The sequence below is a fragment of the Montipora foliosa genome, chromosome 9 (assembly GCF_036669935.1).
Source record: "Montipora foliosa isolate CH-2021 chromosome 9, ASM3666993v2, whole genome shotgun sequence".
NCBI lineage: Eukaryota > Metazoa > Cnidaria > Anthozoa > Scleractinia > Acroporidae > Montipora > Montipora foliosa.
Genome location: NC_090877.1, coordinates 29,921,897 through 29,942,305, shown reverse-complemented (window position 1 = coordinate 29,942,305; position 20,409 = coordinate 29,921,897). Strand labels below are relative to the sequence as shown.

At 41.1% G+C, this 20,409-nt stretch overlaps 1 protein-coding gene across 2 annotated transcripts in view; it reads left to right on the top strand.

Annotated features, from left to right (window-relative positions):
* LOC137970853 (acyl carrier protein-like) overlaps window positions 1-20,409 on the top strand; it is a 51,060-nt gene that overhangs the window by 17,026 nt on the left and 13,625 nt on the right. The window contains exons 3-4 of one of the 2 annotated variants that reach the window (XM_068817475.1): window positions 11,378-11,479; window positions 19,183-19,226. In XM_068817475.1, coding sequence (XP_068673576.1) covers window positions 11,378-11,466 — 89 coding nt within the window. In that variant the 3' untranslated portion in view covers window positions 11,467-11,479; window positions 19,183-19,226. Of the gene's footprint in view, window positions 1-11,377; window positions 11,480-19,182; window positions 19,227-20,409 lie in introns of those variants that run through there. The other variant, XM_068817474.1, reaches the window with a different exon arrangement.

The following is a 20,409-nucleotide window of genomic DNA, read 5'->3' as shown; positions in this document are numbered from 1 at the left end:
CCTGCAGTTCTTCCCAGGTGAGAGTTCCATTTCCGACAGACTTGTTGAAGGCTTGCTTGACAATTCCGACCATGCGTTCAAATTGCCCACCCCACCATGGAGCTCTACTGAGATTGAACTGCCATTTGATGTTCATGTTGGCAAGGTAGTCATGGAGGCGCTCGTCTTCCATCACATTCCGTAACCACTTTGCAGCAGCCACAAAGGTCCTGCCATTATCGGAGTAGATTCCTGCTATGAACCGCTTCAAGGTACTGATAAACTCTTCGGTCTCCATGGTCTTTGTCAGTTCGAGGTACAAGGCTCGGGACAGGCTACAGGCACAAGGGAAGGACTATGTACGCTTTCCCTTCTTTATTTCTGCACGGTACTTGACTGGTCCGGCGTAGTCAATACGTTTCGCATACTTTGGCCATGGTCAAACCAACTCCCCCATGTAGGGTCTGGGTGTGGAAGTGCGTCACTAATTTTCCAGTAAACACGCCATCGTCCGGTAGGTAAATTGGGTAGTGTCCTTGAATACGTCCTCAGCACTCAAATATCCCATCCCTGTTCTGTTGGAGGTTCAGTTTCATTTGATCTTTGTCAAATTTGGTGGTGCCTTGACTCCTGACTTGTGATCTTCTTACCCAGAACTGCAACTGGTTGGCTGTCTCTTTGGTAGTGATAAGGGCCGGTGATCCTCTGCTGGCATTTAGCTCAGCAGTTCCTTGCAGATTCGGATGGCCTTCCATAAGTCATACTTGTGCATCACCAGGTCTAGATCATCATCCGTCTTCACAGTTACGCCCAGAACTTCCCGTATGATCTTGGCTTCGGTTTGTGATTCCTTGGTAGGCGTGGTGGCAATATCTGCCGGCCAACTCTCTGGGAAAGGTAACCACATTGGCCCATGCCACCACAGATCTGAGCAGTTGTATATATGCCCACCTCGGGTACCCAGGTTGGCAGGGTTTTCCTTCCACTGGATGTACTTCTTCTCTTGGATTTTCCTCACTCGATTACTAACAAATTGCTTGTAGTCTCGACCTCTCTTGATCCAGTGAAGAGCTACGCTGCTATCGAGCCAACAATAAGCACTTTCAACTGGGAAACCTTTCAGTGCTTCTTTAACGTTATCCACAAGATTTGCTGCCATGTGCCCCCACACTAGTTCGAGTCCTTGTGATACCCCTGTCGGTTGATATGTGATGGCGTAAACTGCAGCTGACATGCCCTGGCTGCTCGCGTCGCCAAAGGCATGAAGTTTGATGCTAGTGATTTCTTCTTGGTGCTGGGCAATGCTTCTTGCTACTTCTACCTTGCCCGTAAGGCTGTTCTCCCAGGTTTGCCAACGGATCTCGAGTTCCTGTGGTAGCTCTTGGTATGGGATTCGGGCTTCACACACTGCTCTGTAAAGAAATTTCCCTTCCAGAGTGATTGGTGATACTAGACCGAGGGGATCGTAGATCTTGGCGATCTTTCCAAGGACTTCCCTCTTAGTTGCTTTCCTGATCGGGTCAGGGAAACTGGTTTGTATTGTATCCTCTCGTTTGTCCTATGGTACACCAAGCAGCTTTGTTTCTCCTTGCTTGACTCCTAACTGGTCCTTGGCATATCTCTGGTTTTCATTTTGATGGGTAGTGGGGCGTTCTTCCATTGTTTACTCGTGGGGAGTAGGCTGTTCCAGGGATGAGGCATTGGAATGCCATTTGTGCAGTTCAAATTTCCCTGCTCTGAAGATGGACTGTGGTGTTTGTTTCAGGTGCTGTGCACCAGCCACGGTTTTATCACCGCTGATTAAGTCGTCCATGTAGAGGCTTAGTTGGATCTCTTCTACTTCCCTTGGGTAGATGTTCTGAAGATTTTTTAGGTGCTGATCGATCACCCCCCAAGTAAGAATGGCGACGTGGACAAACCGAACAGTGCTTGTGTGAATCCGTACGATTCGTGAATCGCTTTTACGACCCGTCTCCATTCCACTATTGCATGTTTTAGTGGCAGTATGTCCCTTATTTTTATGTGGAAACTGCCCGAATCGAAGACACAATCTGTTCACCCGAAAAATGCATCTCATTAGATAAAATTGTCGTACAGCTGTCCTCACGAATGGAACGATCCGTACGATTCGTGAATCGCTTTTACAACCCGTCTCCATTCGACTATTGTATGTTGCTAATTTTTGTGCCTGTCAATGTGTGTATGCGTCGCGGTCCAATTTGTGAATGAGCGGTTGTCCATAAACATGAACACACTGAACCACATACCAAAACAAACGAGACAATGTGTGTATGTGTCGTGCTAAAAACCCATGCCATCAAAGGTTTACAGGAACGCAAGGAAACTGTGCATGCCTTGTTCCAAAAGGCAGCAGTGTGTATACCTCAGAGCCTGCGCCGACAAACAAACAAGGGAAAGTGTGTATGCATCGTTCTAAAAACCCGTGCTGTCAAGCGAAAGTGTGTATACCTTGAAGCCTTTCTGACAAACAAACAAGGGAAAGTGTGTATACCTTGTTCTAAAAGCCTGTGCCGACGAACAAACAGGGGAAGTGTGTATAACAGGTCCATAAACATGAACACACTGAAGCGCATACCAAAACAAACGAGACAATGTGTGTATGCATCGATCTAAAAACCCATGCAGTCAAAGGTTTACAGGAACGCAAGGAAAGTGTGCACGCCTTGTTCGAAAAGCCTGTGCCGACAAGCGAAAGTGTGTATATCTTGGAGCCTGCGCCAACAAACAAACAAGGGAAAGTGTGTATGCTTCACAAGGCTGTTGCCTAACAGGAGCCCGGTAGCCTGGGGCTCCCAAAGAATAGCTCTGGGCGCCTTAATTTTTCACAGCAACACCTTTCACTTCATATGTTGGGCTCCTAAGTTCTCAGCGTTTAGCTATGAGGGCCCCTTTAAACTTTTCTTAGGCAGCAGCCTTGCTTCATTCTAAGAACCCGTGCCATGAAGTGAAAGTGTGTATACCTCGGAGCCTGCGCCAACAAACAAAGAAGGGAAAGTGTATTCCCCGTTCTAAAAGCCTGTGCCAACGGACAAACAGGGGAAGTGTGTATAACACGTTGTTAAAGCTTTCTAAGAGCCGGTGCCACAAAGAAATGGATGTTGTGACTTATTACTGGGTTGCCTGTATGGCACTTCTGGTAACTTATGGGTCGAAGATTGAAATGCGAATGGCGTTTTGGAGGATCTTTAAAGAAAATGTACCCTTATGGATTTAAAGAATGGAACGTAAATGGGATAAACAAGCAAGGCGGTGAAAAGTGAATGTCTGGAATCTCAAATCTCAATCTTTCGCCCGTCAAGCCGTAATCAAAGTGAGCTGTAGTTCTAATATTGTACCAAGTGTGGTGTTTTGTACGACACTGAAATCAAATGGAAAAGCCTCTGGTACATGTAACTTATGGGTTTATCAAAGACAGAAGGAGTTGAACAACAGTCTTCCGGTAACAATAGGAAATTTCACTAATTCTTGTTAGTCAGAAATTATTTGAAAGAAAGCTTTTGCGCATTTTTTTGCTGGATAATTCAAGTAAAGGGTTTAATGCTAAACACTGGTGGGAAATTAATTTAGTTGTGTGTTGGCAGCTTGTTTTGTTGCCTGATGTTGCCCTATTATGCATAACATCAACTTGGTATTTTGACATGATTGCTAATGAATACAGAAACATTTTAACAATAACTAAAAATTCCTGTGTTAAGTATGAGAATTCAACGAAGAGGTAAATGCGACTGAATTTCTTGCTTGCGTTGCTATTTTGTGATTTGGTTGTGCAAATTTTGACAAAAAATATCTACAGGTAAATCGTTAAAAAGTCTTTATTTTTAGAGGTTATTTGAACATAAAAGATGCAACGCTTGATGAGAAATATTATTTTTGTTAATCTTTGAAAGAAGAAAAATTGTGCGGCAGTCGGGACGCGAAGAGACAGGAATTTTATTTCTCTGACAAATGATTTTGCCATTGTAGTGTAAAATGAAATTTATTTGGGAAGCCAACAATATTTCTTTCACTTCCTGGTTAATCCAATTTATTGCTACGACTTGCTAGTGCAAAGATTGTTTACATGAAACTCAGGCTTTTTGCGAATTTTGAGTACATTTTATCATTCAATGAAATGTTACAAGAAAAATGAGCTCAGTACAGAAAGTTATTAAAGAATGACCGAAGTAGGATTTTAATATTGCTACCCAAATATTGCGGAGAAATTCCCAAGTTATCCCATCCGAGCGTTGGCCATAGTAAGGGAAATGGGCCCACACAACTTTTAAGTTATTACGGAGTTCATCTAAGATGCAAGGCAGAACTTTTAACCATGTCAAGACTTTCTCTTTTTCTTATTTTCAGCAAAAAGCATTGGGAAGATTATAACAACAGGAAAGAAACCAATGAAGTGACTGCTGCAAAAAAAAACGTATACAATGATTCTTTATCACATCGAAATTATCACAACAAACATGGCTTTATAGTAAAGAAAATTTCACTCCGAAATACAATACCTTACATAACAGTTCCCTGAGTTCCTCAGTAAAAAGCATTCACTAACATACCAACCCCTCGACAACTACTGCAAAAGAACTACCTTATGCGTTCTCCCTATAGTTCCCGGTTTTCAAATCATCAGTAAACCAGAATGACACGTAAGTAAGTAATTATATTTAACCACGTATCGCATATGAAGCGATAGCTCGTTTCGGTGAAAACTCTGAAGTTGGCCTGCAATCCAAAGTAATCACTTGCTAATCCAGTCGAATAGTTGCTGTTATTATTTCCAGAAAATCATGTAACAAAGGAAATATTTCCGGGACTTTGGACTTGAAACTCGCACGTAACTAGATATTACGCCTGACAATTCAAGAATTATTATGTGGCAATGCCCCTTTCGTTGGCTCAATAATTCCCATACTTAAAATTAGCAAACATCAAAAAACAACAAAATAACTCAACCAAAACAGAAAACATGCATTATATTCGTGCAAATTCTTGTCTCAGTTTTAACACAAAAACATGCTGATCGATTAATAAGCTATGCGCTATCAGTCTCAAGCGCAAACATTTTCCTACCAAAGGCTTTCCCTTGCACAGCTCTTTCTGTTGCAGATGATCAAGCGTTACTAAACAATAAGAAATGAATGCCCTGAACTTCCAAGGTAGAAGTGCATTCCTCGCGCTTGATAGCAATAAAGAGGTAGATCCAAACTAATGTGACATTAATATTCCTTGCCACCAAAGTAATTGTCAGGGGCACCCAACGTCAATTTTCGGAAAATATCTGTTCAGAAGACGATTTGAGATCTAGAATTTTCAGAACATTTGTTGTAAAATTCCTTGCTCGCCTGCCTCTCCTGGGATTTTGAACATCTGAAAAATGGTATAATTGCCCATTTTCAACGGATATTTACCCTAAAAAGGTCACCTAGAATTTTCGGGAGCCTTTTTTCTGGCTAAAATTTTCGAAAAAGGTAAGTTTTGATCGCCTTTAGACTTTCAGCTTGGGAATCCGAACAGATAAAAAATTTTTAGGGGATAAAAATATGTCTATATCTACCGTTTAAATACTAAAATACGCTTAACAATGCTATGTTTAAGTGGTTTTGAACTATATTCTCGGCGGATGCCCCTGAATTGTGAACACGGTGGACTCACACGACCTCCGTCGAACAACATCCTCCGAATCTTCTTACAAGATACAACTCGACCGAATCGAGAACTCGAGCAAGCGTCTAAGTCCCGCTAATAAGATGCATTTCTCCATTCAACAACGGGTCGTATCACATGGCCACGATTCGTACGAATCGACAACTCGGAGAAGGGTATCATGGCATACAGCGTCTAAGTCCCCCTAATGAGATGCATTTCTCCATGCGACAACAGGTCGAATCACATGGGCACGATTCATATGAATCAACAACTCGGAGAAGGGTTTCTTGGCATACAGCGTGCATTTCTCCATTCGACAACAGTTCGTATCGTATGGGCACGATTCGTACGAATCGAACGAATGGCCGCCTCGGACAAGCGTCTCTCAGCATGTAGCGTGTTGGACATATTCTAAGTCGCGCTAATGAGACGCATTTCTCCATTGGACAACAGGTTGTATCACATGGGCACGATTCGTAGGAATCGAACCAATCAACAACTGGGAGAAGGGTTTCTTGCCCTACAGCGTGTTAGAAATATTCTATGTCCCCCTAATGAGATGCATTTCTCCATTCGACAACGGGTCGTATCAACAAATGTCCATCTACTCCGAATCAATGACTCGATACCAACTAGACAGCTTTTTTACGACTCCTGTCTCTTCAGGTGTCTTGGACAACCCTCCTCTCAAATCAGGGCCTTATGCGGGACGTAAAACTCCTTCCCTTGTGGTTCACTGTGCACTCGTTCGACTATTCCTTCAGATAACTGATCTTGAATGATCCCGTCATACTTCTGTAACATGCCTGGCTGTTTCTCCAGTTTCCTTACAAGGTTCTCTAGTCGTTTCAGGCTGCCGTGTTTGTTTTTAGGCAGGGGTGGGTGATTTCCCTTCCAAAGTAGGCCAGTTTCGTACCACCCTTCCGGGGTTTCTTTTGAGTTTCTCCTTGAATTCTTCGAAGACGAGATCTTGGTCGCCAACTGGATGGTCCTGTAGACATTGAGTCTACACAAGGCTTCATAGTCAGCTGCAGAGGTTTGGGTCAGGAACATGTTTGTGAGGTTGGATTCACTTCTGGGTGACATGATGGTCCATCCTAATCTTGTTAATTCGGCAATGAGTTCTCCTGGCTTCCCGATCTTGGGTGTGGTCTCGGTCTTTATCTGCACGTATTCGTTCGTTCCAAGGATAAGATGTACAGGAAGCTCCTCTTTATAGTCAACATCATCCATTGTGACTCCTTTCAGGTGATCGTACCGCTCCATCAGATCCTTGTACTGAGGGTTTTCCAAACTGAGTAAGTAGCGTGCCACGGTCCACCTTAGTCACTTCAATTCGAAGCTGGAATTCTCCTGTCAAACTGCTGATGACAACATCGTAAATCTCTATCTTTCTGTTGCTTGCCTGCATCATCATTTTGATGCGTTTAAACTCTCTTCGAACTGGCAAATGCGTAGGAGCTCCCAGCACCAGTGTCTAACAGCCCGCGGCAATGGATTCCACCCACGCTCACAACGACCATGGGATAAGTAACGGATGCTTTCCCAGTAGCTACCGACGTAGGCTCCGGCAATTGTTGGGGTACTTTCTCGGGGCAAATTGAAGAGCGGTGTCTTCGGTTGCAAAACTTGCAGCGACACTCTTGGGCCTTGTGACTTGTGCCGGTGCAGTTGAAGCACAACTGTTTACGGTTTAATTGTCTTCTGCGTTCTTGTAGTGTGATCACACTTTCACATTAAACGCACAGTCTTCTTTTAGGGTTAGGGTTAGGAACAAAAATCCTAGTTAGGGGTTGATGGTTAGTTACCAAAGTAAATTTTGGCATAATTCTTTTCTGCACTCTTAAGTGTGCAAGAAGCAAACTCCACAGGCCGCTCAGTGCTGTCTTGACTAAACACAGCTCCAATCCCATAAAGGCTGGCATCTACACTCAGTATGAGAGTGTAGGTTTTCGGTCATAGTTATAATGGACCAAAACCACAGTCCCAGACATAATTGTTGGGACACTTCTGCCTCTTCCTTCCCTCTCAATGTTGCTTTGAAAGATTTGGTGACTGAACTGCGATAAACAACATTGGGAGGGGCAGGGAACGCATAAGAAGGGAATAGACGACATTCGTATGAAGTGTCCCAACTAAGTATGTCTGAGACCGCAGTTCACTTGAAAGAACTTCTTATAAAAGCCCCTTCACATTCCTTGGTCCAAAACCACTCAGTCTTGTTACTGAGAAGCTCATACAGTGGGTGCAATTTAGATGAACAATCTTTGATAAACTTTGAGTAGTAATTCAACATTCCCAAAAATGATCTCAGTTGGAATGCATCTTTAGGTCTATGTGCTAATCAAATTGTGTCCAGCTTGCTCTTAACAGGACTGACTCCATTTGTCGAGTACCCGTTCCCGACAAAAGTGGCACTTCCAACGGGACACACAGCAATCAGATCGAAATGACAGCAGCTTCAACTATTGAAGTTCACACGTTCGCAAACAGACTCCGCGATAGAGAATGGAAACTTCACAGCAATGGAAAGGCTACGCAACACCCTAGCAAAAAAGGTGGAAGAAGTCCACGACATTAAGGTTAGCGTACTAGAATTAAGATTTGAAGTGGGAGAAAAGGAAGATGAAATCCAACTTTGGAGCACAAGATTAGATGAAGATGTGGGCGTATTTGAAACGACCATTGTTGATCTTGACACAAGGGTTAAGCAATCTAAGACCGCGTCGCTTGAAGCCGCAAAGAAAGAAGAAGAAGATCACGCAGCTGAGATCAGAGTACGAAGATATGAAGAGGAAATGCGATTTGAAAAGGAAAAATTTGAGCAAAGGCTGAAGTACGAAAAGCAAATAGAAGATAGCCGGAAAGATCAAAACAAAATGGATAAATCAATCAATGCCAAGTTACCAAAACTTGTAATTATGAAGTTTAAAGGCATGCACACCGATTGGCTTCGATTTTGGAACCAGTTTAAAGCAGAATTGATTCGTCTGATGTATACCCAATCACGAAGTTCTCATATCTAAAGGAACTAGTGGATCGTGGATCCGAAAGTCAGATCAATAATCGACGCCCTGCCATTCAACTCAGAAGGCTATTTACAAGCGAAGAATATTTTAACAACCAAGTACCGAAAGGAAAGCGAAATCATCAACACACATGTCAGTAACATAATGTTGCTTCCAGTTATCCAGGGTTAGCTGCAGGGCGCTAACCCTAACCCTAAATCTAGTATTTCCCCCTTGGCTGCAGCTTGGTTGCAGTGTTAAGTGGTTTTTTTGTCTGGGTATGATTTTGACATTGTATTCAGAGGTTCTTCTTGCAAGGCAAATGCAGACTTCTTCAGTCGATTTCTAGTACAATCTCAGGATGATGAGGATTTTGATCCAGATGAACACTATGTGTGTGTATCTATGATGGATGAATTGCCCATAACTGCAGCGGAGATAAATAAAGGTACAAAGAAGGATAGCCTACTTACAGAAGTGTATGAATATACATCCTCTGGTTGGCCAGGTAGTTGCCCTAGTCCCGAGCTTAAACCGTTTTAGGTTCGCAGAGATGAATTGGCTTTAGAAAATGGATGTCTTTTATGGGGCAGACGGGTCATCGTACCATTCAAATTCCAACGACGCTTGTTGGAAGAGTTACGTGAGTGCCATCCAGGGATTTGGCTTATGAAGACACTTGCCAGGTCTTTCGTGTGGTAGCCTGGAATTGACCTTGATATAGATGTTTGTACCAAGGCTCGTCAAGCCCCTATGGCAGTTCCCTTATTACCATGGCCTTGGTCAACTGAACCTTGGCAAAGAATTCATGTTGATTATGCTGAGGTCAAGGGTCAACAATATCTTTTTGTGGTTGACAGCCATTCTAAGTGGATGGAAGTCTTTCCTATGAACCGCACAACTGCAAATGCTGCCATAGAGGCCTTAAGAGCTCTGTTTGCTAGATATGGGCTGCCTCATGATAATGGTCCACAGTTTGTTGTTGGAGACATTTTTGGGGATGAATTGCATCAAGCACACTCTATGCCCTTCATATCATCCCTCCACCAATGGTTTGGCTGAGAGACATGTTCAGTTCAGCACAAGGTGGCTGATGTCCTGTTCCGCTATAGAAACACACCCCACACCACAAAAAATAAGACTCCTGCAAAGCTGTTTTTGAAGAGGGAACCCAGAACACACCTCTCCTTGGTAAAGCCCAGTTAACAAAGGCATGTAGAAATGAAACTTGCAGCAAACTTGTGCAAGGATGGGCTTCACCCAAAGGAGCAAATTTTTTATCTGTACCAGCCAGTCAGGGTTAAAACACCGTGGGAATGAGGGAGAGGTGGATACCTGGTACAATTGTGGCTGTGAAAGGACCAGAAACTTGTCTAGTTCGAGTTCCAGGCAATGATCGTTGTTTTGTGCATGCTGATCACTTGATACCTGATGATGCCTGAGGAATAAGGAAATTATCTCACCAGAAATGGTATTTGTCATTCCCATAACTAGATTGCAAGTTCAGTCTGAAGGAGACACTGAGGTTCTCTTAAGTCTAGTGTTATTTCTTCACCAGTTGTTAATAATGATAGTGATTCAGAAGGCAACAACTTTGTTCACAGTCCAAAACTGTCATGCCTGGTCACTCTTGAGTCTAGACCAGGCCAAGTGGTTACTCGATCAGGACGGGTGGTCAAGCCTCCAAACAGATTGGATTTGTGGTTGTGTTTTTTTTTTTTTACATGTTGCATTTAATGATAAGGAAACTGTATAGGAAGGAGGAAATGTGGTATTTTGGTTGGGTATGGTCATGTGATGTAAGTTGATGTAAGAGGATGAAATAAACTGTTGCAACAGATAATGTCTGGTGTATGCATGATACATGCAAAAAGCTATTTAGACTACCGTAAATGCTCTAATAAATGCCCCCTTTCTTATAAAGGCCTCCTATCCATTAAACACCCCTGGTGTGGTCGAAAGTTTGAAATAGACGCCCCTCTCGAATAAACTCCCCCCCCCCCCCCCACTACCCCACAAAAAAAAAAAAAAAAGTTTAGCTGTAAAACAAAATCGTGCAATTAACACCTTGGTTGCTTAAATCCTTCAATGAAAATCAATCAATCAATAATTCAATAATAATCACTGTCAATCAATGGCAGTGTTATTGGAAATTAGTTAGGTCGTCACTGAGTCCGATGTCAATAAAGCCAATTGTGAAAACAATGTTGGCATAGATGACGACAAGGACATTGATATAGAACTTTGAACTTGCTGTTTCGCCGCAATGATATAGAATTATAAACTTACTGTTGTCACCCTGTTAATGTAGAACTATGAACGTTGTTGGTGTTTTGATGGGCTGTTAGACTCATGAATTATTAATGAGTTGTGGAAGTTTTTTTTCTGGTTCGTCACTTAATTCGTCCTGCATAAAGACAGGAGCGAGACTCATTATCTGTCTAGATGAAGAAAAATTAATCATTTAGTTCATTTCCAAGATGCTCATGTCATTTTGAAACCGACAGAACACACTTCCTGGCTTTTCTACAGTCATGTACATTAAGGGAAATTCATTTGTCAAAAACAAAACAAGTTCATCTTCACTGATGTTCTCAAGAAACTTGTTTGTCTGCTGCTCTTCAGTTACTACAATAAATAGGATTGACCTGTGGGGAGATTAGGTTTCTTCTGCTTTTGCACCAAATGTTGCATGTATAATGACCCCGTTTAACAGTTTGAATTCTTCACTTCAGCAATTGAAATCTCTGATGAAGAAGCTGAAAAAGTGTTTTCAGTAGAAGATGCTGTAGATTTCATACACAAGGCATTGGAGGAAGATTAGTTGCAGTAACATGGTAAGATTTTGCAAGCCTTAATTTGTAGGCCTTAAACAAACAGTGGGAATTAATACAATGTACATGTTTCCTGTTGAACCAAATGGGTGGACCTTTGTTTTGCTTGAAAATCATATTATAGAAATGGCCGTTCTCAGTCTTAGATAGACTCTATTATTAGGGTAACCTGAAAACACTGATCCCCAGTCCATGGACTACCCCGACTGACTGCCTAAACGGACTACCCTAAAAATACTATTTAGAGTGAGTACTATTGGTTGTAAACAGTGTCACAATTAGTGCTAAGCCTAAACATCCATTTTGAACAGTGTTGGTCAACAGTATTTAAATCTAAGCACCCATTTTAAGAAGGTTAGCTTTCACAATTGTTGTGATGGCCGATTGCTTCAAGCAAGTGAAGTGAAACTGGTGTGACAATTATTGAAAGCTAACCTGTATAAAATGGGTGCTTAGACGTAAATAGTGTTGACCAACACTGTTTAAAATGGCTGTTTAGGCTTAGCACTAATTGTGACACTGTTTACAACCAATAGTACTCACTTGAAATAGTATTTTTGGGGTAGTCGGTTTGATTAGTCCATGGACGGGGGGGTCAGTGTTTTCGGGTCACCCATAGTATTATGATACAGTACCGCCTAGAAGTATTGACCCCTTTACTGCGTCATTGCCGCGTCACCCTGTCGCGACTTTTCCTCGGTATTCCCATGGTAGGGCGATTTTCTGCCGAGGGAATTTTACGGCTAGGCTCCAAAGTTGCCGCGAGAAAGTCAACCGAGGTAAACCCTCTGTAATTAAAATTCCGCGGTAGAGTTCTAAAGGGTTTATTGTTGACTTTGTGTTTCGATAAGCTAGATAATAATGTTAAAATCCCACTGAAGAACGGAACTAAACAAATTTCGGTTGAAAATTGCGAACACCAAGAGGATCATAGCCGCTAGTCATGGACCTTGGTTGCCTTTATTTTCCTTTTACATGCGAAGAGAATATCCGTAGACAAATTCCGACCACATTTGAAACCTTCTTTGCGACATATGTCGATGGCAGTGATTATTTCAAAGACTTCTTGGACTTCTTGTGGACTGTTCATCCGAAGGTTCGACGAATCGATTTTGTAGACGCTTGTCCCGCTTGCGTGGACTTCGCAGTCATCACATTTTAAAGTGGTACTATGATCAAATTTTTACCCCTTGACTTTTTGAGTGTATCACATAGAATTCCATAAAAGAACAAAAACGCCATTTACCGTTTGCAAATATCTTCATTAGTTCCGGAGATATTTACGTTTGAAAAATGGGTAAAATATGCAAATGAGATGACTGATGACGTCATACACTCAACCTAATATTATATTGAGTATATAAATAGAGCTACCTTGGCCAATTTACAGCGCAGACCATTGAAACTTTGTAGTCTAATAGTTCTACAGGAAACACACCGATGTTCCCATGGCAACTCACTCTTTTCCAGTCCCTACCCACTTGATTTCAATATGTTAGTGATTTTCAGCTTGAAAAATGTTAAACAAGGCCACAAAGTCGTGCTAACATATTTATATACTTGCTGGATTATGCATACATAGTGCTGTTAGCAAATATCAAAATGGAACGCCAAAGGTGGCCAGAAAAGCTCATAATATGGAGGAGGTCTTGAACCAAGTATGATGCCATGGTAAGAGAACTGTTAAGCTCATATTGTGGAGAACATTTAGTAGAATGTTACTGCAAAAAATCAAAAATTTCCGATACAAATTGGCTGAGATATCTCTTTTTATCATATTTGAACAAAATTTGGTTGAGTGTATGACGTCATCACTTAGCTAATTTGCATATTTTAAAAACTCGAATATCTCTGGAACGAAAAGAGATATTTGAAAAAAGTAAACAGCATTTTCCTTCTCACGCAGACTACTTGTTTATGTTTCAAAGTGGCTTAGATAGGAAAGATGCGATTTTCGTCATAGTACCACTTTAAAGTTTTATTCATTTCAATTTATGGGAGAATATGTCTACTTATTTTTTGCAGCTAAGTGCACGGACCATACATTTATTATCTCGATATCCTGCAGCCGGAGAGGGTTTTGACAAAAAATACAAAACTGTAAGCTTACATGTCGAGGGTCTGGGTGACCGGCTCTTGCGATGCCCGGTTCTTGCAATGCCCGGTTGAAAGGTATAAAACTACTCAAGCTAGATAATGTCGCTAATCACTGTCCAAAACGTTACTATTGCAGATTCACTTTAAATTGACTGAAATGTCAGGTTGCTGGTCACAGAGAATTCACAAAACGCATTCAACATATCCTCCAAAACCTTGCGTGACCAACCGTTTGTTGTCCAAAGTAACACTTATGTAAATATTATTCTTGCGGTTTACTAGTTTCCAAGTTGTTTACAGTAACAAATTACAAAAAAAAAAACATTCCAAGGAAAGGAGTAACTGCAGAATACTCTGCCATTTTGAAGCTGCACCTCTGAAAAGGCTGGATACGTGGATACGCAGTGGAAAATACCACTCCTCCCCAAGTAAACTTCTTGGTATATTGTAAAGTGGATACGCGGATACGCAGTCGAAAATACCACTCCTCCCCAAGTAAACTTCTAAGTGTATTGTGAAGTGGATACGCGGATACGCAGTCGAAAAATACCACTCCTCCCCAAGTAAACTTCTAGGTATATTGTGAAGTGGATACGCGGATACGTGGATACGCAGTCGAAAATACCACCCCTCCCCAAGTAAACTACTAGGTATATTGTGAAGTGGATACGCGGATACGTGGATACGCAGTCGAAAATACCACCCCTCCCCAAGTAAACTACTAGGTATATTGTGAAGTGGATACGCGGATACGCAGTCGAAAGTACCACCCCTCCCCAAGTAAACTTCTAAGTAGTATGTTCTGAAGTGGATACGCGGATATGCAGTCGAAAATACCACTCCTCCCCAAGTAAACTTTTAAATATATTGTGAGAACCGAACCGCAAAATTTCACAAGAGTGCTTATGCCTAATCACTGAAGCGAGTGTTTACTAGGCTTAATCAGTAAACGAATGCTTTCTTCTTCACACGATCTCGTGAAAAAGTGTAGTTAAGCGAAGCGTAAAATGAAGCTAAAATTCTACGAGAGTGCTTAGGCCTTAAGACACTAAAGCGAGCGCTTAGGCTTAATCAGTAAACGAGTGCTTTCTTCTTCACACGATCTCGTGAAAAAGTGTAGTTAACCGAAGTGTAAAATGAAAGCTAAAATACTACGAGAGTGCCTAGGCCTAATCACTGAAACAAGCGCTTAGGCTTAATCAGTAAACGAGTGCTTTCTTCCTCACACGATCTCGTGAAAAAGTGTAGTTAACCGAAGCGTAAAATGAAAGCTAAAATTCTACTAGAGTGCTTAGGCCTAACCACTGAAACAAGCACTTAGGCTTACAGTCAAACCAAGTGAAGCGTACCCCTCAAGATTGCATTAATGAATTGATTATTTGAAACTTGAACCCGCTAGTCGTTTCAAGAATGCAATAATGAATTGATTATTCGAATATTGAACTCGCTGGTTCGATCCAAGAATACGGCTAACGGGTTCCGTTTCCGAAAATCGATTCAGTATTGCATTCTAGAAAAGACTAGTAGGTTTGAAACCTACTAGTCGCAACAGTGAATTGATTTTTCGAAAACGGAAGCCGTTAGCGGATTTAGCCGTATTCTTGGATCGAGCGAGCGAGTTCAATATTCGAATAATCAATTCATTATTGCATTCTTGAAACGACTAGCGGGTTCAAGTTTCAAATAATCACTTCATTAATGCAATCTTAAGGGGTACGCTTCACTTGGTTTGACTGTAATCAGTAAACGAGTGCTTTCTTCTTCACACGATATCCATGCTTTAAAGAACGAAAAATATAATATTTGTAGCTTGCTTTTCTCGGGAACTTTGAATTTTGCATATTCGACAGAGCATTTTGAAGTATGTTACACGAAGTTGGTATCCAGTTCCCATGTGTGATGTCTGTGTATGCACGTATCCGGGTATCCATGTTTTCCACTGTGTATCCGCGTATCCACTTCACAATATAGTTAGAAGTTTACTTGGGGAGGGGTGGTACTTTCGACTGCGTATCCGCGTATCCAACCTCTTCAGAGGTGCAGCTTCAAAATGGCAGGGTATTCTGCAGTTAACCCCAAGGAAGCAACCCAGGATATCAAACCCTCGGAACTAGTAGAAATTTATTTGATCTGAACTGAAAAGATTGTTTTCGTGCTCTGGTTAACATTTGATCATTGGTGCGCATCGGCGTGGCTTATGCAGATTCATCACGAGTGACGGCCGGCTGGCAACAGAATTACTCGTGAAAGCGCAACGTGAGCACGGGAGCAAAGATGGTTTGAACATCAGACTATGTCAAGTTAAGAATTGTGGCGTTCTTAAGGCGAAACTTCAAAATTTCCCAAGTTTGTTTCGCTTGCTGGTTTTGCGTCTTTATAATTCTTATGCAAACAATTAGCGTTCAGATAATTAAGAGACTTCATTTCTCCACTAATCACAGTCTATTCCTAAATTTGTTTTCCATGCGCAGTCAACATGCTGCAATTGCTATGATTACACATAACAATTTATTGCTGATGAAAGCGACGAAAAAAGAAACCATTCTTAAATTATTCGTCGGTGCGTCTGGTCTCAAAATAGTACGGACAAAGGCTCCAATGCCTCGAAAGAATGTATCAATTAAAATTGAAATTTGACAAATTTAACGATAATATGTGAAAGGAATACTTGCTTTTCACCAAAATGGCGATGATAAACCGAAGACAATCGAGCAAATTTGAATTTCAAGTCTCCAAATAAAATAAGGTCAGCCTTGGACGAAAACAGACACAATTGAATCTTTTTCGAAACCAAACAAATTTAATTTCTCACGCACACATACAGTATTACAGCCTGGATAACAACGAGTGTTTCGTTGGTTGGATGGCACAGCTGTCACTTACACTGTAGTTAATAACAGATTCTTTGTATCTATACAGTAAAGAAGTCTTTGGTTTTACATTATGTAAAGATAATAAAATTTGAGTCCACGGAAATCACGCACTTTCTCATTTGATTACAATTTCTTGCTTTAAGAATCGATTCTTCACACCATGAGATCTAAAATTTGACAGTCTTCCGCTTATTTCACAAGAGCAACAGATCATTGTTCTTTCCCGCAGCAAGCCTCGTCTTTTCTCTTGTGGCAAATTTCCTGCGGCAAATTGCCGCGGTTTTACCGAGGCAAAAAAATTTGCATACCTCGGTGGCGCGCGACCACTACCTGCGGCAAAGACGAGGTATTGCCTCGTCCCGAGGGGTCAATTCTTTCAGGCGGTACTGTATGTTATTCACCAGCCGGGAGGTCCTTATTGGGAAAAAAAGCTGTGCCCGTGGTCTTGAATACTGCCCAAGAGTTGTACTCATGACAGAGGGCATAGTTTCTTTCTAATACAGACTATCATTGCATTCGGTGACCTCGTAGCGGAGGGATGTAATGGTAATGAATTTATATAGCGCATTTTCTATTGACATATTCAAATGCGCTTTACAAGCAAGTGATCTATGGGTGAGATTGGACATCAGCATATACAGGCGCCTCTGGCAGCCGCTATCAGTCCATTAGCCATCTCACCTGACCTGACCACAACACCGGGAGGTCCATGCCCTACTCTTTACGAATAGTGTGTGAGTTCTTTGTACTGAAATTGATGGTACTTCTGCATCCATGAGGTAGGAAACACATTTTTCGAATGGCGTGCTTAGTAATATTCCCCTGCAAGCCTGCTGCCTGCATTGCTGTTTTCATCAGTTTATCAATTTCGTTCTTGCCGAGTGGTGCCTTCATGTACCAAATGCTGTTGCCTGGTCTTATTCAATGATTGATGGTTAAGTAAAATGTACTGTCAGCATTGTTTGTTTCGTTTGGATGGTGACGTGTGACTTTCTTGTTATAGTAATAATAAACAGGACAATGTTTATTGTTTGTTGCTTGAGCCGTTGGATTAAATTCTTGTGGATTCACCATTGCTTACGTTGCGGGTCTTGGATCCTCTCTCTGATCACTGACTTAGATTTCAAATGAGAACTTCATTGCCCAATTTGTCGTCTGTTTGAAGAACAATGTGTCTACATTTTAGTTGTCTTCTTTCGCCTCGTGCACAGAATCCAAAGTGAAGTGCCAATAATTTATTACATTGTATCAACAAACTGTGCTTTGGAGAGCTTAAGGATTTTCAGCATCGAAACAATGATCTTCTTCACCTTTTGATAGTTCTTTTGTGGCATGAGGAGGATTTCCTTTCACTTCCTTAAAACCAGCTGTAGAAATAAGTACGGTAGTTATCCGGTTATGAGGCGCACAGTTTTTTCAAGAAAAATCTGTCTTTGGTGGCAAGTTAGTGCTAAAATTGGGGTGCGTCTTATAACCAAGTATTTTCGCGCAAGAAAATCTTAAGATCACAATTTGAGAAGAACTTGCAGTTTAAACAACACAAGAAAAGGACACTAGTCAATTAAAAGAAAGAATAGTGCTTTTAGAGACCTTTAGAACACTAAACGACTTCATGAGAAAAGCAAACAAATGGAAATTTGCATACATGCTTAAAAGCACGTGATTTTCATGACAACAATACAATCGTTTGAATCTTGTTTCGAGTTTGTCGCTCGCATGAAAAGTTACTTCGCTGAACAAACAGTGTGGAGATAAAACATACCTTCTTTGTTCATCCAGCCTTTCTTGTGCACTGAAATTTGCATCTGTGGCGTGTTGATATTCAGCTGTCGAACATCTTTGAATATGATTGGTGGGAGTTTTTCCCCGTTCGCTTTCGCTTGAAGTCTGAACTCTGACTATTTATTAAGTTGGAAGGTTCAAATAAAAGTGTATGCGTTGCATGTTTATCATTTTAGGTGTCAACTTTTAGCTTTTGTTTTTACGTATATCATTAAATGCGTGACTTTTTCAATTTGTTTACGTTAACAAAAAGAGTTCACATGCCAATTGTGTAAGGATAATTGTTCTCCAATTCATTACCTCCTTTTGATAACTCTCAATTTTTTGGTGCGTCTTATAACCGAGTATTTTCGCGTAATTTTCAGTTTGAGAACTTAGCTTGATTAAATTGCTAAATTTGGGGTGCGCCTTATAACCGAATAACTGCGGTACTTCCATGGACTTAATTCAAAAGGTGCAAATATTTCTAAAGCAAAAGTGAACTTTTTGTTTGATTCTATAATAAGGCAAGATGTTTCCCATCCTGGTCAGAGATGATAGTGTCAAATTCAATTGATTTGATAAATATGCACCACAAAGAAATGAAACTCTACTTGGATGCGTTCCATAAAGAAACGAATTTGATTGAGGAATAGCCCACTTTTGATGTATTAAAATTCAGTCCCAGCCCTCATCTCGAGGCTCTGGGGAATAAACTCATATTTATTCCCCAGAGCCTCAAGGTGATGACTTTTAGGACTGAATTTTAATATATCGATATTGGTCTATTATACGAAATTCACTTACTTAATAAATGTGAAATTCCATTGGAAAACAGTGAACAAGGTCATCGCATGGGCACGTCATGGTCCAAACTCATTTGCATGGCACTTGTCTAACACGCTTAGTGTGAGCGTATGCAAGGAAAAACAAATGAAATGGTGAGCGTGTTAACTATGTGCCTTTTGTTAACAGTCTGTTTAACACAGTGGACCTTTGTGTTTTAACACACAAGTTTAAAATGGTAAGTTCCTTTGTCCTTGACACAGTAGGTCTGTGATTTTTCTTCAAACACGGTTTTGTTATTTACCCAAAGCAGAGTAGTTTACCAGATCATTTATTACTACTCTTCCCAGTAGACCGTGACACCCACGAAATTTTTGACTGCCTTCACAGTAACGTTTTTTGATGCTGCGAGTTTGTTTCAAACCACTCATGGTACGTTAAAGTGCACCATGTGAGGCCATTTTTTCTGTGTGATGTTCGTTCACAATGTGTTTGTCTCCAAGAGGAGTTTTTTGTCTGCCATAGAACTGTCAGCATGGCAGCTGTTTATCAGCAGATAAAATATGATCAGGACAAATTCAGGGCGGTTTTTTTAGACGCATTCAACACAATAAATTTTTCACGACAAAGTTTAATTGAAAAAATTTGCAAAGTAACAAGCTGTTTTAATAACATGGATGACCAAGGCTTAAGAATAAAATACCTCGACAATGAGAAGATCTTTGTCGATCTTTCTGACGAGAATTTGGTGCAAGAAATGGTTAGATAAGGAGTCCCCATTGAAAATGCAGAATTCAAACGTATCACAGTCATGGTAGAGCAGTCCAATTCACCAGTTCCCATTTTGCAAAGAAAAAGAGCGAGAGAGCAGCAAAGCGTTAGTCCTTTGTGTATGCCGAGTACAACCAAGATAGGAAAAGCTGCAAGCTGTGGAAGTTTGGAATTTGAGAAGAACAGGACTATGCAGGACTCTGGTTCATCGCACTTCACTTGTTCCACCTCATGTTTCAAGTCACCTCTGGAAAAGTACCTTGAAAATCAAGAAGAAAAGCTGCTAAGCTTGGAAATCAAAGAACAAGTTTTTCCACAAATGGTTTTTAAAAAACTCATTACAATAGAAAATACATTAAAATTAAGGATCTAAAAAATAAAAAAATACAGTTTGCCACAAACTGTACATGGGGAACTGACAGCAAATTCATATCTCATCAAACACTTCATAGACCAGATAGCCTCACTGCTACACCCACCTGCCCTGTACCTCCTCAAAACCATCCCGCCCAGCCATAAATCCAGCGACAGGGAAGTAAGTTTGCTATGATTGACGGCACAAGGGATGTCGCTTTGGCCCTTCATGTAGATACGACCATGTTTGCATCAAGCCGCAATGTTTCGGCACTCGCCCACAATGGCAAC